This window comes from Gigantopelta aegis, chromosome 14, assembly GCF_016097555.1.
Source record: "Gigantopelta aegis isolate Gae_Host chromosome 14, Gae_host_genome, whole genome shotgun sequence".
In the NCBI taxonomy this organism is placed as follows: domain Eukaryota; kingdom Metazoa; phylum Mollusca; class Gastropoda; order Neomphalida; family Peltospiridae; genus Gigantopelta; species Gigantopelta aegis.
The window spans coordinates 12,916,956-12,943,259 of NC_054712.1; the positions used below are offsets into that span (position 1 = coordinate 12,916,956).

At 40.2% G+C, this 26,304-nt stretch overlaps 3 protein-coding genes across 4 annotated transcripts in view; 1 reads left to right on the plus strand and 2 right to left on the minus strand.

Annotated features, from left to right (window-relative positions):
- LOC121388730 (translin-associated factor X-interacting protein 1-like) overlaps window positions 1-5,935 on the minus strand; it is a 30,948-nt gene extending 25,013 nt beyond the window's left edge. Inside the window, exons 1-4 of the mRNA XM_041520208.1 lie at window positions 5,789-5,935; window positions 3,980-4,082; window positions 2,810-3,055; window positions 1,909-2,043 (exon numbers count right to left, since the gene is read on the minus strand). Of these exons, the coding sequence (XP_041376142.1) occupies window positions 1,909-2,043; window positions 2,810-3,055; window positions 3,980-4,082; window positions 5,789-5,820 (516 nt within the window). The 5' untranslated portion in view covers window positions 5,821-5,935. The remainder of the gene's footprint in view (window positions 1-1,908; window positions 2,044-2,809; window positions 3,056-3,979; window positions 4,083-5,788) is intronic.
- A 3,176-nt stretch (window positions 5,936-9,111) lies between these two features.
- On the plus strand, window positions 9,112-18,918 carry LOC121389077 (fibrillin-1-like). Its single transcript, XM_041520693.1, has 5 exons — window positions 9,112-9,181; window positions 14,383-14,529; window positions 15,872-15,994; window positions 17,312-17,443; window positions 18,764-18,918. The coding sequence occupies exons 1-5, from the start codon at window positions 9,112-9,114 to the stop codon at window positions 18,916-18,918; spliced, it is 627 nt and encodes a 208-aa protein (XP_041376627.1).
- Window positions 18,919-19,389: 471 nt separating this feature from the next.
- The window catches only part of LOC121387970, a 28,325-nt gene continuing 21,410 nt past the window's right edge, over window positions 19,390-26,304 (minus strand). The window contains exons 1-2 of one of the 2 annotated variants that reach the window (XM_041519153.1): window positions 23,726-24,701; window positions 19,390-19,897 (exon numbers count right to left, since the gene is read on the minus strand). In XM_041519153.1, coding sequence (XP_041375087.1) covers window positions 23,773-24,435 — 663 coding nt within the window. In that variant the 5' untranslated portion in view covers window positions 24,436-24,701 and the 3' untranslated portion in view covers window positions 19,390-19,897; window positions 23,726-23,772. Of the gene's footprint in view, window positions 19,898-23,725; window positions 24,702-26,304 lie in introns of those variants that run through there. The other variant, XR_005959911.1, reaches the window with a different exon arrangement.

The window sequence follows — 26,304 nt, forward strand, 5'->3', positions numbered from 1 at the left end:
TTCTATAAGACAGTTAAAGTTTGTTTTGTTTAACTACACCACTAGAACATGCTGATCTATTAACCTTTGGCTATTGAATGTCAAACAGTTGGTAATCCTGACATTTTATTAGTGGCAAAGGATCTTTTATTTGCACTTCCCCACAGACAGGACAACACATACCACACACTTCTAAAATACCAGTTATGGAGCACTGGTTTGGACAGCAAAAAACCCAATCAGAGAACTGAGTATTCCTATATAGTTATTATCTTTATCCTGCAGACAATAAAAATTAAGGGAAAAAGCTATTATATTTCTGTTATTTTATCTACATTGTACAATGACATAGAGATCAAATGAATGATTTTGTAATGTAGCTATACCAGCCTCAGTGGTGTCATGGTTAAGCCATCAGACATGAGGCTGGTAGGTACTGAGTTCACAGCACGGTACCGGCCTCAGTGGTGTTGTGGTTAAGCCATCAGACATAAGGCTGGTAGGTACTGGGTTCGCAGTCCAGTACCGGCCTCAGTGGTGTTGTGGTTAAGCAATCAGACATGAGACTGGTAGGTACAGGGTTCACAGCACGGTACCGGCCTCAGTGGTGTTGTGGTTAAGCCATCAGACATGAGGCTGGTAGGTACTGGGTTCACAGCACGGTACCGGCCTCAGTGGTGTTGTGGTTAAGCCATCAGACATGAGGCTGGTAGGTACAGGGTTCACAGCATGGTACCGGCCTCAGTGGTGTTGTGGTTAAGCCATCAGACATGAGGCTGGTAGGTACAGGGTTCACAGCACGGTACCGGCCTCAGTGGTGTTGTGGTTAAGCCATCAGACATGAGGCTGGTAGGTACAGGGTTCACAGCATGGTACTGGCCTCAGTGGTGTTGTGGTTAAGCCATCAGACATGAGGCTGGTAGGTACAGGGTTCACAGCACAGTACCGGCCTGAGCGGTGTCATGGTTAAGCCATCAGACATAAGGCTGGTAGGTACAGGGTTCACAGCACAGTACCGGCCTGAGTGGTGTCATGGTTAAGCCATCAGACATGAGGCTGGTAGGTACAGGGTTCACAGCACAGTACCGGCCTGAGCGGTGTCATGGTTAAGCCACCAGACATGAGGCTGGTAGGTACTGGGTTCACAGCACGGTACCGGCCTGAGCGGTGTCATGGTTAAGCCATAAGACATGAGGCTGGTAGGTACAGGGTTCACAGCACAGTACCGGCTCCCACCTATAGAGCACAGTGGGCAGGATGTAGCCCAGTGGTAAAGTGCTTGCTCGATGTGTGGTCGGTCTGGGATCGATCCCCGTCGGCCTATTTCTTGTTCCAGTCAGTGCACCACGACTGGTATATCAAAGGCTGTGGTATGTACTGCCCTGTCTGTGGGATGGTGCATATAAAAGAACCCCTGCTGCTAATAGAAAAAAGTAACCCATGAAGTGGCGACAGCGGGTTTCCTCTCTCAATATCTGTGTGGTCCGTAACCATATGTCTGATGCCATATAACCATAAATAAAATGTGTTGAGTGTGTCGTTAAATAAAACATTTCTTTCTATTTCCTTTCCCACCAAGAGCAAGTTTTAAAGACTCAACTGGTAGGTGTAAGACCACTACACCCACTTCTCCCTCACTAACCCACTGTCTTGCAAAGACAGCTCAGATAGCTGAGATATGTGCCCTGGACAACAATGCATGTGAGTAACACATAGGCATTGGAAGATGGCAGCAACTGGGGGGGGGGGGGGGGGAGAGACTTATTAAACGCGAGGTCATATTGTGCATATTGTGGCCCCCCATTTCCGACACCTATGTGACGTCAAAAGTCATAATCTGCTAGTAGGCCTATACATTGATGACTTTGCTTTAATCGTCATCATAATCGGCTGATAGAAACAAGTGATTGCAGGATAACAGAAACTCACCCGCAGTGGCTCCAGTTCACGTATTTGCTGTCTCTGGTACGCTAACATCATCTCATATTCATTCTTTATAGCAGCCAGAAGCGACCTGTACGTTTTGAAGTTCTCAATCAGGTATTCAAACACTTCTCGATAAGCCTGGAAAACAAAAAAGATAACACTATTATCAACTAAAGCTTAATATCTCATTGGTTTTGAGGTGAAATGTTTTGACAGTCAGCATGTTTGTACTTAATTTGGACATAATTCTTTTGACCATATGTATTTCATGAGGCGACGTTTATTGCCTCGAGTTTGGTGCAGTTTAAAGCCATGAACTTTAAGGCCACAAATTTCAAATGACAAATTTAGAACTTTCTTCTTTAAAGTCCCATGGAACAATATTGAAGTCAAAGGAAGAAGGAAATGTTTTATTTAACGACACATTTTATTTAAGGTTATATGGAGTCAGACATATGGTTAAGGACCACATAGATATAGAGAGAGGAAGCCCACTGTCGCCACTTCATGGGCTACTCTTTTCGATTAGCAGCAAGGGATTTTTTATATGCACCATCCCACAGACAGGATAGCACATAGCACAGCCTTTGATATACCAGTTGTGGAGCACTGGTTGGAATGAAAAATATGTTGAAGTCAACAAATGTTCAAACATACAGTGAAACCCCTCAAAACCAGACAGCCATATGTACAAATGATCAACCTTTGAAATATGTATGAACAAAAAGGGACAAACTGTCATTCCCTGACACATACATGTAGATGAACATAAATAATATAGGGCTAGACAAATCTCGAGTTCACAACATTTTAACATAAACTTGCATTGATCAGTATGAAGTGTATAATTGCAAATTCCAAATAAAGAAAGGTCAATTTATTCATTTTATTTAACGCCCTCTACCTGGAGTCTGAGTTCACTTGGTTTCACCTCCATCACATTCAAGGCCCGTAACTCCTTCTTGACAAACGATTCCAGCTGCTCGAGGAAGCGTGGTTTCGGTATTAGTTGAGGTTTGCCCATCTCTTCGTCACTGATGAGAACAAGTCCTTTACTCTTGGTAAGCATGGCCGAGGTGGTGGGCACGTCCTGACCACTCGCGTGGGACGGCCATATTTCCAGTTCTCCTGCCTTTGTATCCACGTAGGGCTGAAATATAAGTACACATGTATATTATTATCTTGCAGGTTAAAAGTTTAAAGTTTCTTTTGTTGAATGACTCCACTGGAGCAGATTGATTTAATAATCATCACTATTGGATGTCAAACATTGGGTAATTTTGACTCGTAGTCTTCAGAGGAAACCCGCTACATTTTTCCAATAGTAGCAAGGGATCTTTTATATGCACTTTCTCACAGACAGGAAAGCACATACCATGGCCGTTGACCAGTTGTAGTGCAATGGTTGGAATGACAAAAACCCAGTTGAATGAATCCACCAAAGTGGTGCGATCCTGTGACACAAGCAACTCAGGTGAGCACTCAACCGACTGAGCTAAATCCCACATCTCTGGCAATTTAAGTGCATATTAAATCAAAAATATATTCTTAAAAAGAGAATTTTAAGTGCAGCTTATTCTCTAACATATGTGTAGTCAGTAGCATAAACAATAGTAGCAAATGTCACTAACCAGGGAACATTTTGTTTTTAAAATTGTGATTAGCGACAGTTGGTGATCAGTTGAAAATGAAGTAACAACTACTATTTAACATTTCAGAATTGGATAGCAATCACTAAAATTTGATTAACGAATTGCAACACAATACTAAACAAAATGTTCTCTCTCTCTCTCTCTCTCTCTCTCTCTCTCTCTCTCTCTCTCTCTCTCTCTCTCTCTCTCTCTCTCTCTCTCTCTCTCTCTCTCTCTCTCTCTCTCTCCCCTCTAACTAATTATCACACACCGGTTGATTTAAATTTTACATACTGACTGTATTCAATTACCACACAGTGTGTCACACTGACCATTAGATAATTTAATTATAACACACTTGACTGTTAGATAATCTAATAACCACACACTGACTTAGATAATTTAATTATAACACACCGACCATTAGATAATCAAATTATTACCTTCAGAGATCTTGGGGGAGGAAGAGGGTGATGTTGGTCGTCTAACCTGTACATCGTTCCTAACATCCCATCAAACTGCGGGCCAACTGCTACCATGTTACCTCTGTAGTAAAAGAAAGGAAGGAATATTTCTTTCAGATACCTCAGTACATTTTAAAGTATGGCCAGTAGGTATCTAACATCATGGTGTACACTGAGAAATGAACTCTGCCACTATACAGGCTATTTGGGATCTTTTATATGCACTTATCCATTCATGTTAATTCTCATTTAATTTGATAATCAATTACAGTGAAACCTGTCTAAACCGAACCCTGTCAATACTGGCCACATTTCATGGTTCCGAATTTTCTAAATTCTACAATGCAATCCTCTAAACACCAGATCCTATCTGAATCCAGGGAAAATGTTGTTTTCAAAATCTTGATTAGTGATATTTCTAGCCAACTGAAAATTTATGAGCAGTTATTGTTAATGTTTTTTAATTGTGTAGCGATCTCTGAAAATTGCGTAGCGAATTGCAATGTGATACTGAACAAAATGTTCCCTAAAATTGGATAAATAGTAGGTCCCTGATGTGACCCAGTTTAGACAGACAGGTTTCACTGTATTTTTGTTTCATACACACACTACAGGAAGAAACCTGTCAGCCAGGGGTTCAAAACTTTTCAAAACAATTACTTGCCACAGGGCAAGTGCTAATCAAATATTCACTTGCCCCATATATTTTTTCCCTTGCCCATACTTCTTAAGGTAACCAATTCTGTTACTGACAGTACTTAATTTAATACAGTGCTCACTAATGTAATAATCTTGAAAGTAATTGGCTTAATTGCATAAATAACGATTTTTGGCAATAGGTTACATTACTTACCCAGGAAGTACGAAATCTATATGTCTGTTCAGTAGTATCAACTGTTTATAATTTTTGTCTGTCTTCTCTACTTGTTGATTTAAACTTTGTTTTAAATCATGTTAATTTGTTGATTTAAACTTTGATATATATTTTTTGTAGTGTCCACTTGTTCATCTAAATATAATTACTGTGTCAATGTATGTCTTAGTGACCACTTGTTTTATGGCCATGGATGTGGCGAGAACCCTTTTTACTTCTGAGCCATTCTTTTATGGCTGGCATTGCTTCAAAATCTTTTAGGGATTTTGGTCCATGTGCCATTATTGTGAGTATATTATCTAACACTCTCTGCCCCAGAACACTTCTTTGGGATGTTTTTGCCCTGTTCATGGCATCTACATATTTAACTGGAACGTTGTTGAAAGGGTGTGCTGTCGGGCATCTTTCTGTAGAGTGTGTATTATTGGTTAATATGTTAAATATGTTTTAACAGTGATCTCGAAAATTATTGGTGTAATGTTATATATTTAACATCAAACATAGGGTTAGTGTTGTATTACAGCGTGAATCTTTGCCTACCCGGTGGTTGGTAGCCATTCCGTGTTTTCACCATATAATTATCTCTGATGGAAGAGAGTAATTATAACCATCCATATGTCCGTCTAGCTCTTGAATGGCTCAATACTCATTGAATCTTAAAGTAAGTTAGGGTAATATACTGGTATATAGTTTGTTCATCTTCTTTACGTTGTATAACTTCCCTTATAACTAGGCTACTGTTAACCTTAAAACATATTTAAAACAAAATCATATTTTGTGGGGACCAGTGAAGATGTAGTGGATAACGATATATATACACTCTGTAAATGAACAGTGATATGTTTATATTAAATCATTATGTAAAAACTAGCTGTGTAATACCGCAACTATTACACCTCTAGATGCATAAATACCCTGACAGAGGTGGCAATCTTGCTGCAGCCATCCTGGCGTCAGTGATGTTTAATATGACTATTATTTAACTAGTAAACACTGATATAAATGACATCTCTCTCAATAACTGCAGATATCGGCCAACGACATATCAAATAATAGCAACAGCCGCCATGTTCTCAGTTCCCCTGGTGATGTGTTTATCTATAACGACATACTGTTATGTGAATTGTGTTTAAAATAGTTAAGTTGACATAACAGTTGCCTAAATTACTTTCAGAAAATTAACTTAAAAGCTTTATATCTATAAAATATATATGTTAAACCTAATTGGAGATGTCGTTATTCTTCATTATACTTGTTATAAGGTTATTTCCTCCAATTTCGTTAGAGCACCATCTTTATAGAAATGTGCGTTTCAATCAAATAAACAATTCAACATTTATACATTGTAACAATTACTATAATCTTCTTTTGATCATATTGTTTTTCTAGAGTATGACAAGGCCTGTTACAAATGTCCAAACTAAAGGCGAAAACATCCTTTTCTCGAGTATGTACAATGTGGGTGGAAGTAACACGCAGTTCAAATAACGATATGTCACATACCAAGATGACCAGCAGTTAGTTTAACTCGAGTGTCCTCTTGTGTCATTCCGCTTATGTCCCGTGGATTCAGACCACACTAGGAGCGGGGCGTATCCCAGTGGTAAAGCTCTAACCTGATGCGCGGTCGGTTTAGGATCGATCCCTGTCGGTGGGCCCATTGGGCTATTTCTCGTTCCAGCACACTAAGCTCGAGCGGTTAACACACACATCTGTAACACATTTGGATAAAATTACAATATAGAGTGAAACAGGAGTCTGAGGAGTCTCTGACATTGAAACAGGGAAATACCCTTAAAAGACTAAAGCTCGTCTACATGACTGTTATATCACTTTTCAGTGATCATGTTTTTGTTTTTTAAATATGAAATCTCTCGCTCTCGCTCTCTCTCTCTCTCTCTCTCTCTCTCTCTCTCTCTCTCTCTCTCTCTCTCTCTCTCTCTCTCTCTCTCTCTCTCTCTCTCTCTCTCTCTCTCTCTCTCTCTATATATATATATATATATATATATGATAATGTCCCGTGGATTCCGATAATTCTTTGGCATTAGAAATACCAGGATGACCAGGCCCCGTGCTTATAAACCTTAAAGTCTAGACTTTAATAAAGTCTAGACTTTAATAAAGTCTAGACTTTAATAAAGTCCAGACTTTAACGTCATGGCAACGCCATTCACATAGCATTACGTTAAAGTCTGGACTATTAAAGTCTAGACTTTAAGTTTTATAAGCACGGGTCCAGAAACACTTTCGGATGCATGGAAATGGATAATCTAAACAATAAATCTAAGCAATGTCTCATTTTAATCACCAAAAACTGCTATAAAACTAATAGTGACAAACACTGGCGTAACCAGGATTTTATACTGATGTCGGGTGGGATATAGGATGGCAACCCACACTATATATGTATGTAACTTTAATACAATTAAAAAAAGAAAGATTGGTGGCGGGGGCAGGGGGATGCATGGCCACTGTGGCTCTCCTAGCTACGCCACTGGTGGTTCCCTCCCACTCTGCCTACAACCCACTTTGCCTACACCCAATTTGCCTACAACCCAGTATGCCTAAACTCAGTTTGCCTACAGTATGAAAAAGTGGCATCCCTAGTTAATAGTGGGACACTCCCTATTATTTTGTGTGTCATAAGTAATGTAAATGGGATTTCATGCTCTTTATGGTGATTAGTATTAGTGCAATGATCCCATTTTAATAGTTTAGTTTATTTTTATTTTTATACAGAGGTACCATACATGGAACGTTCCACTTTTAACTAGGGATGTTATCTTTTCAAACTGAGTGTAAGCAAAGTGGGTTGTTGGCAAAATGGGACACCCCACTGGTGACAAATACGCCTTAATGTTTAAAAAATAGGGTCTGTCAATAATTTAAGTCGTGTGCAACAGCACTTTTTTTTTTACAGCTTTGTCGTCGATAGGATTTCAATTGGTGTAAAGAACCCTGTATTATCTGTAGTATAAGATACACAATGTTATGTTCAAAGTATATAATATAACACCCGTGATGACAGTCGGCTGTTAAAACTAGTGCACTGGTTTAATGTACCCTAGACACGTTTAAAACAATCTCATTTATGATGCATAGTGTTCTTCACTGTGTGCATGTAATGTTATTATGCCGACAGTCTACTGTTAACACTATTAAAAGCGCAGACCCTATAGTTTCACCCCGTGGAAATTAACACTAAAATGTGTTAATCTACAAACCTGCGACACACATCTGGATAAGGTTATAAGCGAAAGAAACTAAAATCTGTGATATTTAAACAGGAAAATACCGTCAAAAATAACTAGAGCTTGTCTCGATAACCATTACTTCTCAGACGAACGTGCGTTTTTTTAGAATTATGAAAATTTATACATTTTGGGGTATTGCAGAAACCTGGATTTACTAGAATCACTTCAGGTGTACGAAAATTAATATTCTAAATAATAAAATCAAAGTACTTCTAATTTAAATGATAAAAAAATGGCTTTAATAGTGAAAAATAAGCCTTAGTGTTTTAAAAGTAGAGTGTCACTTTAATGTACCATAGAAATGTATAAAACAATGTAATATTTGATGGAAAATGTTATTCTAGATCTCGGCATGTGATATTATGATATACTGTCAGTCTACTTGTTAACACTATTAATTACACAACATTTTATTGAAAACCTACGTATACATGTTTATTGTCAATCGCGTTTTTCTTTCTTTGTCTGTTCTATTACGCAGAAAAAAGATGCAAGAGAATCGTGTACTAACATTCATTTTCCTACTGACACTTTGTTAGCAAACTTGCGTTATTTGATTTCCGTTTAAGTGAAATCGCCATTCACTTTCTGTTTGCCGTCTTTAGTGTATTGCTCAAGATGAACGCCTTGGCTAACACAAGCAGCGTACACAAATCGTGGTAATTGAAAGAAAAGGATTCGTTCGTGTTATACCACGAACGTTACAGGCCGTAAGATACATTATTGACGACCTTTCAGCCTTGTTTATATATGATAAATTTTGTATAACAACGGGAGGGGTCACTGCGTCGAGGTAGGAGAAACCTAAACGCCCAAGGGTTTTAATTTGTTATATTTGTCGTGTTAAAAATAGGTTGCAATACTGAGAGCACTGGTTTAAAAAAAAAAAACCTTTTCTAATAATACCGGAGTAAGTTGATTAGGTTTTTTCCGGTCTTTGGTTGGTGATATTAGTGAGGATTGTTTGACGGGTTATGGTGACAATGAAGTCGTTGTTGTTGGTGGTGTTGATGACGGTGTATGCCGTTGACGAAGCAGCGGCAGTCTGGGGAGGTAAGAATAATGGGTATTTAACTATTTTTATAAAAACTATTTTGTTATTCCAATGATTTTGTTTTATTATTGTTATTCCCATAAGCCTACGAGACGGGGGTGCTAAACTTCAAATTCGGGCCAAAATGATAGAGATATTCGGGCAAAATGTGCTAACCTGCGACCTTTTTACCATGTATTTCCATCATTCTACCCTCAAAATTAGCTGCAATTCATGTAAACATGCGTAGTAATGCATTTGCATCTCTATACAGCTGTTTGGTAGTAATGCTAATATGAATAAATGTTGCTATCCAGTTTCGGGCATTTTCGTTTAATTCGGGCAAAAGCCAGCTCCACCGCCCCTCCAACAAAAATGGGATCCCATACACCTATGGTTATTCCAATGAAATTCCATTTAAAATGTTCTTTCAACATAAATATAGGTGTTCTAACTTATTTTAAACAGGTATGTATAATTGTCAGTTTCTCATCCGTATGATCGTATTTGGAACAAGGCTCATAAAATGGTGATATCAAAGAGAATATTATAATCATGATATTCAAAACAATTTGCTAGAAATCAAGGTATAAAGTCAGAAATCAGTCTTGTGGTTTATAGACAACATATTCCATGACTGAATTAATTAAGTATCGTACCAAAAATGAATAGCGGAATACAATTATATATTATTTAAGAATATAAGGATCAGAAATATGTCAATATGACCTAAAGAGAATATAAATTATGTGGGAGAAAAAAAGAAACAAAATTTGTCAACAAGTCAATACATTTTTTCTTTATCAAATAAAGGTCACACAAATGGATCATCGATTGTTTGCAAATTATTTTAAAGTGTGGTTTAGTAGTTTTCATCGTCTCAGACTCTTGAACTTAGGGCAATAATAAACAGACGAACAGACATACATACATAGAGGCACATACACACGCACACACACATACACAGACGCGCGCACACACACACACACAGACGCGCGCACACACACACACACACAGACGCGCGCGCACACACACACACACACACAGACGCGCACACACACACACAGACGCGCGCGCGCGCGCACACACACACACACACACACACACACACACACACACACTCTTCAAAAGAAGAAACGCAAAACCACATTGTCGTAACATTTGGAGAATTGATTTAATTATTGAATGGTGAGTCCGATAATTACCAAATGTTGCAGGATTGTTCACAGTTCACTCTAGTCCATTGTGAGTAAGTGATAGGACACACCACCAAGGTCAAGGTCATCTGGAGTCAATACCGGGTGTGGCCTCCGCGTGTGTTGACAACTGCCTGGCACCGCCTGCCCATTGAAGCAACCAGAGTACGGATGACGTCCCGGGGGATGGTGGCCCACTCGGCCTGCAAGGCTGCTGCCAGCTCGGGCAGGGTCTGGGGCTGTGGTTGTCGCTGTCGGAGGCGTCGGTCCAACTCGTCCCATAGATGCTCAATTGGGTTCAAATCCGGTGATATCGATGGCCAAGGAAGGACATTAATGTTGTTGTTCTGTAGGAAAGCCGTTGTGAGACGTGCTGTGTGAGGCCTGGCGTTGTCATGTTGGAACACTGCGTTGGCGTTGGCCATAACTGGAACGATGTGTGGCCGGAGGATCTGGTCAATGTAGCCCTGTGCATTCAGGTTGCCCTGCACGTGGACCAGGTCAGTTCTGCCAGTGTGTGAGATGGCTGCCCACACCATGGCACTACCCCCGCCGAATCTGTCCACTTCCTGCACGCAGTTTGCCACGACGCCTATACACGCGACATCTTCCATCATGACGTCGAAGCAGAAATCGGGACTCGTCACTGAACCACACCGGTCTCCATCGCAGTTGAGGCCATTGTCGATGAATCTGGCACCACTGCAGTCGGAGTCGACGGTGTTGTGGTGTTAAGATGACACCTCGAACTGGACGACTGGCACGAATTCCTACCTCACGTAGGCGGTTCCGTACGGTCTGGTCGGATATCCTGCGCAAACCTGGTATTGCTGCGGCTGTGATGGTGGCAGTAGTCAATCGTTCCCGAAGGTGGCGTACCCGGATGTAGCGGTCCTGCCCGGGGGTAGTGACCCGTGGTCGACCGGATGGTCACGTGTTGATCCATGTTGGTGGTAACGGTCCCACAGTCTGGAGATGGTGCTTGGGGACACATGGAATGCCCTGGCAACGGCCGTTCTGGATTCGCCTGCGTCTAGTCGGCCGATGGCATTGTTTCTCTGCGGTTCACTGAGACGTGGCATGTCCTGGATTGTCAACTGTCGGCCAGATACAGAGGCCAGGCAAGCGAACACCCTGCACTTTTATACTGTCGGTGTTTATGTTGCACGTGCAGACAACGCACGTGCAGTGGTGACATGGTTTGCACGTGGCTGCGTTTTTGCGAATATTCACATTTTGGAACTTTATTGTACAGTAGCTGCGTTTTATCGAATGTAACCGTGGGAATGTGTTTGGGACATGCAATGACCTTATATTTACAAAGCATGAACCGGTAGGAAACATAAAATCGGAGTTATAACCCATTTGTACCCTTTTGCGTTTCTTTTTTTGAAGAGTATATATATATACATACATACATACAGACATACAGACAGATAGGACGGAGATGAAACCTACAGTAACCTCTGGTTATTCATGAATAGTCTAGTCAAAATAGAATTGGACCCAAAACAAATTGTAATAAAAAAAAATTCTTCAAAGCAATGTTATGGAATCTAGAAAACATTCTTGACCTATTCAAACAACAAAATTAGTTTCGGGCGAGTGGGAAAGCTGTTTAATAAATTCTTAGTTTAATACAACAGTTCCTTCATTTGCATAATTACAATATGGTCACATTAACCATATGTCCGACGCCATATAACCGTAAATAAAACGTGTTAAATAAAACATTTCCTTCCTTCATTCGTATAATTTCAATATTTCTGCCAAAGTACACTGAAATAGACAATGTTTCCATATATTGTCGTCTGCATGATGTTTTTCAAAGATATTGGACTATATTTACGTATGAGTTTGAGATAATGAAGCTATTCTATCCATGTACAATGATATATTCATTATATTGCGGCGGGACGTAACCCAGTGGTATAGCGCTCACTCGATGCGCGGTCGGTCTGGGATCGATCCCCGTCGGTGGGCCCATTGGGCTATTTCTCGTTCCAACCAGTGCACCACTACTGGTATATCAAAGGCCGTTGTATGTACTACCCTGTCTGTGGGATGGTGCATATAAAAAGATCCCTTGCTGCTAATCCAAAAGAGTAGCCCATGAAGTGGCGACAGCGGGTTTCCTCTCTCAATATCTGTGTGGCCCTTAACCATGTCTGAAGTTATAACCGTAATTAAAATGTGTTGATTGCGTCGTTAAATAAAATATTTCTTTCTTTCTTTCATTAATTCACATAACTTCAAAATGGCTGCCAAACATAACATTTCAAAGGCGTTTCTTTTGTAATATTTCCAGCAGCTGAATAATAATATTAATAATAATAATTATAATAATAATAATAATAATAATAATTATAATAATAAAAATAAAAATAAATAAATAAATAAATAATAATAATAATAATAATAATAATAATAAACCTCCACAAATTTCTGTTCTTCTTGTATAAATTTGTCTTCCAAAGGTAATTGAGACGATGTCATCATAACTTTATTTATTCCAATGAACTCTGCTTTAGTAAACTATTATGGGAGTGGCAGTCTTTTTGGAGCGGTGCAGGAGGGATGCACTGTCCAGTATAGGATCTCCTCGGGAGTGGCTGTCGTCCTATAGACGGAATTTCATGGAATCAACCACTATTTTGGAATCGACCACTATATTGCAGATATTCGGTTTTGATCACGGAAAACTGTTTTGTCGTTTAGATTTCAAACGTAGACAGACAACGATGTGGCGAGGTTAGGCTGATCAAAATGTAGGTTTTTGGCTTTTGTTCTGTACCGCTTTTGTTTACTCTGTACAGACCGAAGTAGTTAACACAATACCGGTTGTGATGCCACTTCCGTACCATTCTGAGTGTGAGGATTCAACCAGAAACACAGTAAACTCCAGTCAGAACGAAAAATCGTTTTTACTTTTAAAAATTAATTCTTAAATTATATTTTTAACAATGCAAATATTTAATTATTTATTTATTTCATTTTATTTATTTATTTATTATTTTATTTTATTTTATTTTATTTTATTATTTATTTATTTATTATTTATTTTATTTTATTTTATTATTTATTCATTCATTCATTCATTCATTCATTCATTTATTTATTTATTATTAATATTTATTTGGTATTTATTTATTTTGTTTATTTATTTATTTATTTATTATTGATATTTATTTGGTATCCCGGTATGGATCTTTGTAATATACAATGTACATGCTTAAATATTTCAAGGAATTGTCCCTTTAATGCTAAATCATTTCATTGTATCTTTCGGATGATAGTGATAAACCAAACCAATCCCCGCTAAATCTTCAGCTTCTTGCGTGTGATCATATTTGGAACAAGGCTAATAAAACGGTAGTATCAAAGAGGATATTATAATCACGACATTCAAAACAAGTTGACAGAAATCAAGGTATTAACGTCAGAAATCCGTTTTGTGATTCGTAGACAAGATATTCCATGACTTAATTATATGTCGTACCAAAATGTCGAATTAGACCTGATTTCGAGTAAAATGAATAGTTGCATACATTTATATATTATTTAAGAATATAAGGATGGGGAATATATCAATATGCTTACAAAACATTATGTGGATGATAAGGTTCATAAAATAGTAGCATCAGAAACCCTCTTTTTTTGTGTGATTTGTAGACAAAATATTCCATGACTTAATTAATAAGTTAATCATCATAACAACATGTTGAATTTATACCTGATTTCGAGTAACAAGTCAAAACATACTTTTATTCATCAAATAAAGGTTACCAAAATGGATCGTCTGAACAACAACGAAGATAATAACAATAATAATAATAATAATAATAATATAATAATAATAATAATGATAATAATGGCGAGATGATGATAACGATGATGACGATGATTATGATGATAATGATAGTAACATTAAAAAGAAGAAATAATAATAATAAACAAAACTAAATAAATAAAAATAAAAACAGCTGTAACTGAATTTCTTGGAATTTTTGTTTCTTTTCACACAGGATACTGTGCCTTTAACCCTCGGACCAATGCTCCACTGCAGGCATGTTACAACAGTACGGACTGCCCCGCGGGCACCACGCGACACATGTGGTACAACAGTCCTTTCATGTGTCCCATCGGCCAGGTGTGCTGCCTCGGAGCCATCGGTAAGTGACACACCTATCCACACACCTACCTACCCAACCACAGGATACCCCCCACCCCAACACTAACACATATATGATATATCAGAACACAGACTTAAAGGTAAATTATCAGCCATGTTCTGAAATGTTTTAAAGACATCAACGTCTCAAAAAGATGAAAATAATTTAATGGTGCAATCTCAAAGTTGATTTCATATAATATAGGAGTTGTTATGACGTAATAAGTCAGGAATCTATTGGTACAAAACGCCACCGTCTACACACCATGAAGTCACATTACATGTTCGATATTATCCAAGTTATTTATGCAAAGATTATTTCTGGGATCGATTAATGTATGGTTATTTATCACAAATGTAAAACAAAACAAAAATGTCGAAATAATATTATGTCAGTTGTAACAACTACACTGCACCTTTAACAGTACATGGTTCTCTTCATTCTCCTGCAAATACGTAAAATCAAACTCTTTGAAACGAACCCCCAGCAAGCAGCTAGAAGACGGTAATCTGACCACTAACACTAAAACCTTCCGGGGGGCGGGATGTAGCTCAGTGGTAAAACGCTCGCTTGATGCGCGGTCGGTGTGGGATCGACCCCCATCGGAGGGCCCATTGGGCTATTTGTCGTTCCAGCCAGTGTACCATGACTTCTATATAAAGAACTTTGTTTTGTTTAACGACACTACTAGAGCACATTGATTTATTAATCATCGGCTATTGGATGTCAAACATATGTTCATTTTGACACAGTCATTTTTCCATTAGTAGCAAGGGATTTTTTATATGCACCATCCCACAGACAGAATAGCACATACCACGGCCTTTGATATACCAGTCGTGGTGCACTGACTGGAACGAAAAATAACCCAATGGGCGACGGGGATCGATCCCAAACCGACCGCGCATCAAGCGAGCGCTTTACCACTGGGCTACGTCCCGCTCCATGGGATATCAAAGGCCGTAGTATGTACTATCATCTCTATGGGATGATGCATATAAAAGACCCCTTTATACTAATGGAAAAATCAGGTAGGTTTCAGTGGCGGATACCGAAAATCCATTTAGGGGGGCCCCAGCGACATGAGGTGGAATGCCAAAGGAACTTTGAGGGGGATTTGGAGGGGGATCGTAAGAAAAATGAAAATTAATATATAATAAAATTATAACTATCGCAAAATTTAGGGCGGGCCCCCTTAGATCCGCCTCTGGGTTTCGTCTCTAAGACTGTCAGAACTGCCAAACGTTTGACATCCGATAGCTAATGACTAATACATCAATGTACTCTAGTGGTGTCGTTAAACAAAACAAACTTTAAAAAAACCTTCCTTTCTTCGTTTCAGACCGGGACGAGTGCGCGCTGTCTCTACACAGGTGCGACCCTAACGCCGCCTGTGTGAACACCATCGGCTCCTACAAGTGCGTGTGTAACGCGGGCTACATGGGCAACGGCTTCACCTGCACAAGTAAAACTAGCTCAGTTGATCGTCTAACATACGTATCTGTCTGTCTGTCTTGTCTGTCTGTCTGTCTGTCTGTCTGTCTGTATGTCTTGTCTGTCTGTCTATCTTGTCTGTCTGTCTGTGTTTGTTTCTACAAAAATAATCAACACGTACCTCCATCAATCCAATCATGTGTCCATCCAAAAATCCCTCCTTCCCTCCCTCCCTCCCTCCATCCATCCACTCTCCCATCGTCTATCTAACCATTCATCCATCCATCCATCCACTCACCCATGTATCCGTCCTTCCATCTATCCAACCATCAGTGCATGCATGCATCCATCCATCAGTGCATGCATGCATCCAACCCTCCATCTACCCATCCAACAATACATATAATTTCCGCTGACAAACACACCTTCTACACCTCTGCCTCCTCTCTCCCTCCTTTCTGCCATCCATCCGAACCAACCTGTCCATCCATCCATCCAATGAGCCATCCATGCATGCATCCATTCATTCATTCATTCATCAATCCAACCACCCACCCTTTCATCAATCCATCCAACTAAGGATATGATTATGTTCACCTAACCGCTCACCCATCCCTCCCTCCATATCTACCTCTCCAGCCTCCCATCCCTCCGTTTGTTCGCCCTTCCATTCGTCTTTCCAACCGTCAATCTGTTTATTCTGCATCTATTCCAACACTAAGTACATACTGCACACATTCCTTCATTATTTATACTGCACCTATACCTAGTCACCTGAGGTGCTTGTGTCGCAGAATCGAACCACATCGGTGGATCCATTCAACTTTATGTATGCATACATACATACAAGTACATACTACACTATACAAAGGGCGTAGTATGTACTTTCCTGTCTGTGGGAAAGTGCATGTAAAAGATCCCTTAAATGGAAAAATGACGCGGGTTTACTATGATGACTATGTGTCAGAATTACAAAATGTTTGACATCCAATAGCCGATGATTAATTAATCAATGTGCTCTAGTGGTGTCGTTAAACAAAACAAACTTTAACTATACTTACAGTTTATATTGCACCCATCCCTACAGTTTATACTGCACCCATCCCTACACTGTTTATACTGCACCCATCTCTACACTGTTTATACTGCACCCATCCCTACACTGTTTATACTGCACCCATATCTACACTGTTTATACTGCACCTATTCCTCCGCTGTGTTTATACCCCACCATGTCCCCACACTATAATTAAAGCTATTATATGGTATCACACAATCACCTAACAAAACATGATTCTTTAAAGTTATCAACTTATGCAAAATAAAAAATCTACTGAATTGTTTTCAGATATCAATGTCGACGAATGCTTGTTGGGAACGCACACCTGCCCAGCCTCGATCTCGACGTGCCGGGACACGGTTACGGGCTACACGTGTATCTGTATCGCAGGCTATAGCTGGGATGGCTTCAGGTGTCGAGGTGGGTATAGTTTATATTTTTGTTAAAGAGAGCGCAGAGGTGTATACATTTATTTCGTAATCTTATGGAGTGGATTGTTGAAATTTCCCATGTCCAATTAATCGATTTGTTAAACATCCTAATAGTTTTACTTGCCATTCGATACGTTTTTGTTTTTACTTATTTTTGTGCATATATCCAATTAAGGTTCAAACACGCTGTCCTGGGTACACACCTCAGCTGTCTGGTCTGTCTGTCCAGGACAAAGGGTTAACTCTTTCTGTCTCCGTCTCTCTCAGTGAGTGCCGGTACCGATATACGAACCCAGCTACCGATAGCTTAACCACTGCACCACCGAAGTCGGTACGCCATACGTCCGTCCATTCATCCATAAATACCTACTTACCCAACTACCTTCTCACCTATCCACCTATTTACAGGGGTCATGCCACTCTGTCAGCCAATCAGGGGATCTGTAGGCGACCACTATCGCCACTCGAATGTAGTTCCATTGAAAAGAGTTCCCCTTTTCTTTATTTTATATTGTTAGAATCAGAACTAGTTTGACTGTTGAGTTATGCAATGTTACAAGGGTGGCCAACTGCCATAATTATGGTGTAAAAAAGGATTGGTTCCTGAATCTAGAACTGAATGCCGTATCATGTAGTGTTGTCTGTATAATGAGAGTTGCTTCCATTGTTGGACCCCTCGAAGTAAAGAGTGGTAATATTTAAATAAACTCCAGGTGGCGAACGATGAGAACCGGCCTCGGTGGTGTCGTGGTAAAGCCATTGGATATAAAGGCACTGGGTTCGCAGCCCGATACCAGCTCCCACCCAGATCAGGTTTTAACGACTCATTGGGTAGGTGAGAGACCACTACACCGACTTCTCTCTTTCTCACTAACCACTAACTCAATGTCTGGACAGACAGCCCATATAGCTGAGGTGTGTGCCTAGGACAGCGTGCTTGAACTTTATTGGGATATAAACGCGAAAATAAGTTGAAATGAATGAATGAAACGAACGAGGGGCCCCTTGTTTTCAAATAAGGTAGATAGTTAAAAAACATTTCCAGGTTTAATTGCTACATAAGCTAAATTTTGTATGCTCGTTTATTTAAAAGAAGAAAAAACAACACAGAACTTACACACCTCTACGCCATGGATACATACATACATACACGCATACGTACATACATGCATACATACATACATGTATATACACATGCATATATACATGTATACATACATAATATACATGTACACACACCATCAACAAATCTATTGATCAGTCATGATCTCAGTGAGTGAGTGCATCAATCCATGCGTTCTATTTTCAGATATTGACGAGTGCGCTACTGGGCGTCACAACTGTGGAATACGAGGCCCAGTGTGTGTAAACACTGTGGGTAGTTTCAGGTGTGAATGTGCCGCTGGTTTCCGCTGGGACGGGTTTACTTGTCAAGGTGAACAGAACGTTAAACTATCGTTTTGAAAAGAAAAGAAAAGAAAAGAAAAAGAAACCCAATCCCCCTCCCCCCCAAACCCCCCCCAAAAAACCACACACACAAACAAAAAACCCCAAAACCCCCAAAAAAAAAACAAAAAAAAAACAACAACAAAACCCACACAAAAACAACAGCAACCCCCCCCAAACACACAACAACCCCCCAAAAGCCAAACAGAAAACCCCCCATCAATAACCAAACCAATCGCCCCCTCACACACACCCCCAACTTAACTATAGCAATCTTACAAATAACTCCCTCCAAAACCCTTCTAAAAATATACAAAACACCAAACAACCCCAAAAACCAACAATAATAATCCACCCCCCCAAACCCCCCCCCCGAAAACCCCCCAAACAATAACAAAAAAACCCCAACAAAACAAAAAGAAAGAAAACAAAAATCCAACCCCAAAAACAACACACCTCTCAACAAAAACCCCCAACAAAAACAACAACAAAACAAAAAAAACACAGAAAAAACCCTAAGACGAAAAAGAAAAAGAAGAGAAAAACACAAAGAAACATAAACACCACAAAAAGTGGCAACAAAACAAAACAAACTATAACTGCAACCACCAAATCCTCAATCATCCATCTACACTTTGAATGTAAAACTTTAGTAATAACTGGCATTCACCTCGATTAATTAGCATTCAACCTTTTTATAACAGCTTTTAAAATGACATAACAGATACAATTATTCACGATTGTTTTTGTCTGCCAGCTTACAAATAATTATTTTAAATAATTAAATAATGATGAAGTTTAGACTTTATAGAGCTCATCACATTAAACCGAATTACGGATTAATAATTTAATAATACTGTTTTTAAAAAAATCCCCCAGATATCGACGAATGTGCAGAGGGAAGCAGCAACTGTCATTCTACCAGATCCAACTGTTTCAACAGCATCGGGTCCTATCGGTGTGCTTGTAGGCCTGGTTACCAAGGAAACGGAATCACCTGTAACGGTAATCAACGGGCTCATTAAAACAAATTTAAATATTTTTGTTCATAACCATACAGTACTACATGCATAAAATATATTTTTTTGTTTCAAGAAAATATCTATTAATAGAAAAATAAATATATAAATGACTTACGTATACAATATTTACCAATACTAGCCAAGGCTCGAAATTAACAAGGATCAAAGACAACTGACACTCAAAATACACAATATACTTTCCAACAAACAACCTCACAGGCAACCTTCGCTTTCCATTCAAAAACATTTTACGTTTTGGATTAGAAATTTGCTACCGACTATATTAACATCAATATTAAATTAGATATTATAAACCGGAAATAAATGGTTTAAAATTACATAAAATTAGAGCAAAGTTTATATCAGTACAAGCGGTCTAGAACTCTATTTCCAATATTTACTTCTAGACTATATGTTCAAAATAAAGATTGCTTCCCAGTCCACTAAAATAATTTCGAGCCTTGCACACACAATCTTTAACGGGACATTCCCGAGTTTGCTGCATTGTAAGATGTTTCCGACCAATAAAATAGTTCTACGATTAAATTTACATATAAAATACATTTTCTGGTTTAGAATATCGGTGTCTGTAAATTCAATGCGTTTCTGGTCGTCTTAATATTTTTAAGAAGCCCAAACTGGATTTTGTCTTCAAATAATTTCGTACGTACGAAAAAATTATATTTTTGGAAATGAAATGAAATTTAACCTAGTACAAATATTAGATCGGCCAAAAACATGTTTAACATACAGCCACTAATATTTTATGCAGAAAAATATATTTGATATGTAAATACAATCGTTAAATAGTCTTTGTTAGTCGATAACATCTTAAAAAGTGCAGCAAACTCAGGAATGTCCCTTTGAAAAAAGTTACACACAAAAGGAAAATAAAAACGCCACTGCCTCCCCAATCCCTGCTTCCAACGCCTATGGGAAACCAAACAAAACCAACATCAAACCAAAATATAATGTATGAATATGGTCATAGAGTGACACCCTCGTAAACCCTATATTGAGCTGTGAGCTGGTTTATATTCTCTTTCAGACGTTAATGAGTGTGTGCTGGGTCAAGACAACTGCCACGACATACGGGCCACCTGTATTAACACCCTGGGTTCGTACCAGTGTGCTTGCAAACAAGGTTACTTTGGAAATGGTGTCACATGCACGGGTAAGGCACGTTTGTCATTCTGTGGATTTCTCCGTGTATCATGTGTGCGTGTGCGTAAACTCGAAACCCGTTCAAGATAAAAAAAATGAAATTGTACACTTTTGTTGGTGCTACACCAAACACCGGAAGCGCATTGATGCGCATTGAATACGGTTACTTCTCGTTGCTGCACCAAATTCAGTTACGAAGCGCTTCGATGTGTTTTCGCGGCTGGTGTGTCAACGGTGTCATGATTCACTTCCAGTTCAAAGCGCATCAGTGCGCCATGGCGAAACCGTATTGGTGTAGCACCAACATTGTTAATCTAGTGATCTAGTAGTGCCTTTTGCTATGAAGAACTTTTCATTTTCGATATTTTTTGTTACCATGGAAATAGATAGCTACAATGACCGGCGCCCAACTCCAAAACCATTTAAGCAGGGGTCGAAATGCTGCCGTTCCGACCGGATTTTGCCGATTAACATCACCACGGGCGGATGGATATTTCAGGCCCGTAGCCAATGGGGGGGGGGGGTGTGTGTCGTGCTTCACCATAAGCCTAAACGACCCCCCCCCCCATCTCAAAATCCTGGCTACGGGCCTGCATTTTGCAATTAATTTGCATTTATACTTTATGATCATGTTTGGTCTGGCAGGTTTTGATTCGGTCAGGCAGGAATTTCGACCCCTGATTCAAGATAGCTTCCTTAAATTTTGTACACGTATTAGTCTAGTGGTCTAGATATGCCTTTTGCCATAAGCCGTTTCATTTTTTATATTTGTTTTTGTTACCATGGAAACAAATAGCTAGAATGACCAAATTCACCGTTTCCTGAGCACAAGTTAAAAACCTTTCAATCATACATTTTAAATCCCTAGGGATGTATGCCTTGACAAAAATCACCATGAGCATTCGTCCCCCGCCCCCAGATGGTACCGACCGACCCCCCCCCCCCCCCCCCCGGCTAAATGGGACTACAAGACAGCTCCATGAAACGTTGTACACGTACCAGTCTAGTGGTCTAGTGGTGCCTTTTGCTATGATGACATTTCGATTTTGTTTTTATCACTATGGAAACAAATGGCCAGAATGACCACATTCACTGTTTCCTGAGCACAAGTTAAAAAACAATTCAACATAACTTCCTGTTACCATAGAAAGAAATAGTTAGAATTACCAAATTCAGTTTGCGAAGACTGTTCAAGATAACTCCACGCAATGCTGTACACATATGAATATAGTGATTTCGTAGTGCCTTTTGTTTATGTAAGTTTGCATTTGAGATATTTTTCTGTTACCATGGAAACTAACAGCCAAATTCACTGTTTTATTTACGGTTTTCGGAGCACAGCTCCAATAGCGTTCAAGATTACTTTGCCGAACTTTGTAAACATATCTGTCTAGTGGTCTAATAATATAAAATTAAATGCCTTTTGCTGTGAGGGAGTTTTATTTTTAATATTTGTTTTTCTGTTACCAGACAAATGAGTGTAGTTTCCGTTTGATTAGCAATGGGCGATGTGTATTGACCACTAGGCTACGTCTTGTTGTGTGTTTCAGATATCAACGAATGCACGAACGGAGCACACAACTGTGATCGTAACTATGGACGCTGTATCAACACCGACGGCTCCTTCCGGTGTGTCTGTCAGGGCGGTACTGTGGGTGACGGGATCACGTGTAGGCGTGAGTACATAGAACTTGGATGGCGTACGATATCTTAAAATTGCATTATGAAGCACGACTGTCATGGGCCTGTGTATCTGCCTGGTCCAAAATACTCCAACCCCACACATGCACGCAGACCCTTTATTTAAGTTGGACCCGCCCTGAAAGAGAAAAATCAACCCCTGAGCTTGATATGGCGATTATATTTATATTAGTGGATTCGGTATTTTCTGGAAGGGGCGACCAAAAAACCTGGGACTTGATACCGTGTCTAAGTGATGATATTATTAACAATACTGTATTTCTATTGTTTAATACCAGAACATTTAATCTTGGATTAGACAAAGGAAATCCACATTTTGTAACTTTTCTTTTCAATCCAAACAAAGTGTACCGCATAGGAGGGAAACGGGCAACTCTATTAACGTGCCCCTATCCACGAAGGTTCAGGCACGCCCACTACGGATTTAGCCTCTGACTTCGCCAGTGACCAACTCCGGAGCAGGAGGGGGGGGGGGGGGGGGGGGGGGGTTTGAGGTGGGCGGAATTTGGAAAAAAGCCAGTTAGTAAGTAAGACCAGCGAGATCGCGGACCAAATAGCAGACACCAAGTGAGGCCTAGCTGTGATTGGCTGAATTTCGATTCCTTGGGAAGCTTGTCAAAAGTCTAAGTCTGCATATTGAAGTCCAGCGAGCGCGGACCGACTAGCAGACACCAAGCAGACCTCAAGTAACACCGAGTGGGAGCCGTGTTCTGATTGGCTGAATTTCAATTCCTCGGTAAAACTTGTCAAGTACCTGAGTCTACATATGATATCTGCGTCCAAACCTGTCTGGACTAAAAAGTTAAACCAAAAATTAATTTTGACTGCTCGACCGAAATGGTTTTAAGGTGATTTGAGCAATTTAGACGGACTGCCGAAAGTAAAAGGTTACCGACTGTTTACAAACAAAATTAAAGTCTAGTAAAGTCCATACTCACGGAGGAAAGGGAGGTTGGTAGGAGGTTGGTTGGTAGGAGGTTGACGTCTACGGCGAGGACAGCCAGACTCTGGTATTGAAGTTAGGCAGGAATTGAAGAAATTCCGGGGTCAATAAAATCTTGGCGGCCTTGGGATACTGCTCCCCTCCGAAGATCTTCTTCAGGATTCGATGGATTGATACGTTATCCATCTGGGTGAGCAGCAGAGCCTGGTTGTGAAATTGACCCCTGCAGTATGTGACGCAAAGACATTCGATTCCATCGCTGAGCCTGATGACGTGGCTTTCCAGCTGTCCTTCGCCGTCGGGGATCTCTCGGTATCCCGGAGTGTGCGGTGGACAAATAAAGTTGTCCGGCTGGGTAATGTTCGTCCAGTAGCACTTGCTGTAGCGCTTGTTCAGCTGGCCGTGGAGCGTCCAGGCTTTAGTGCCTTCCACTGGTTCCGCTTTCCTCTTTCCAACGGCGGGTTGGGCCAAACTCCGGGCGTGCTCCTCCTTGGCAGCACGTTCTATCTCCGAAGTTGAAGATGACCGGCAATTAGGGTGCCTTGTCGCAAACTCCGGGAACATCAAGGTGAACGGTGCTGGCGGTGGCGTAGTCGGCCGTGTGGTGTCTGACTGGAGCTTGTCCGTCTTCTTCCGCTCGGTCGTAGGCTGGGCTGGGTGCGGCATCACAGAAGGAGCCGCCACCAGCGGTTTAGCCGCTGGCATAGTTGTTTGACAACACCTCAGGCCATTTTAAACTTCGACTATTTTGGTGTCTAAGATATGGTTATTTCGATATTCAGTCTATACAGAGAAAGAATGGAAACACGCTGCCACCCTATAAACAACTTTTATCGAACTAAAATAGAACAAAAACCGTTGACACACCAACCAGTCCAAAACAGAACTGACCCATAATGCTAGTCTCAGACTACCAACTGCCAGCACAAAGTTGGCCAACTCGACGACTGCGTTGTAATTTCTCCAACTCCCGACTTTCGACGGGTGCGCTCAGATTAACAATACAACTAATGGGTCTAATAGACAACTAGACGGCCTAGTAAGTTGTGTAACTTGTGTCTAATCCATTTGTTTTGTTAAAAAGCAATAAAATATGTTTCACCCAATCAACTAATGGGTTATACGACGAAAATCCAGTGTAGGAGCGCTCAGACTAGCAACTGGACAGTCGTAGTAGTGACGGCAGAAAGTTGGCCAACTTTCTACTCACAGTTAGTAGTCTGATCCTAGTATTAAAGTGCTGCAAAATCCACATACATATATTGAATTGAGACCAAAACGGATTGATACGGTTTGGTACATGTATTTCGTCATTCAACCATATGGCACGTGCTTACATCCACTGAAGGTTCTAGCACGTCGGTCTTAGGCACATTCTTCGAATTTCCCGGCGGATGTGTCATATACAGATCCAAGACTGTTTCGTGTGTCACGACACGAATCCTACCGGATCAATTGCGCATTGATACGGTTTAAAGTTTAAAGTTTGGTGTGTCAACGGTAAATGAGAGAAAGAGAGAGAGAGAGAGAGAGAGAGAGAGAGAGAGAGAGAGAGAGAGAGAGAGAGAGAGAGAGAGAGAGAGAGAGAGCGCTGCTACAGGTTTGTGTTACACTGTGTACTTGAGAGAGAGAGAGAGAGAGAGAGAGAGAGAGAGAGAGAGAGAGAGAGAGAGAGGGCGCTGCTACTGATTTGTGTTACACTGTGGACTGTACTTTGAAATTACACGTTAACCATAACCTTAACATAGCAACGGATTGGAAATGAGGTCGGAGACAAAAGTTACACCGACGGTATAAAATACTAACTGATGACAACGACAACTTTATTACATTAAACTCATCTTCGCAAACCAAGATACCATGCTGTATAGCATACTACATTTCGTTTAACGACATCACTAGAGCACATTAATTTATTAATCATCGGCTATTCGATGTCAAACATAATCATTTGATGATTTTGAAATATATTCTTAAAGAGTAACCCGCTACATTTTTCCATTAATAGCAAGGAATCTTTTACATGCACCATCCCACAGTGCATACCACGGTGTTTGATATACCAGTCGTGGTGCACTGGCTAGAAGGAGACATTTTGTACGGAATGGTACCTTGGCTAGCTAAGATGTATTAAACCATGCAACATTACCAATACAATTAGCTTATGATTCATATTACATTATAATTACAATCTGTTCCTGTGTGTCTTTAATCATACAGTTTCATCTTCGAGCTGCGGCAGGGTCACGGCTGTGACGGGGAGGATCGGGAACGGACAGGACGCCCCCCAGTGTTCGATACCCTGGCAGGTGTCGATACGCGGTAGACTGGACCAGTCACAGCCTCTGTCCATGACCAACTCAAAACACCTGTGTGGCGCAACGCTCGTTGGGCCCCAGCATATTGTGACGTCAGCAGTCTGTCTGTTCTGGTACGTTCAGTTACATACAATTTTAATCTATAATGTAATACGCTAGGTCTTTTTGACACTTCTTCTCTTTTCATCCGCACTGTCCATCGCCTTCTTTGTACTTACCCGATGCCGCATTTCGCAAGGATATTTTGACTATCGTA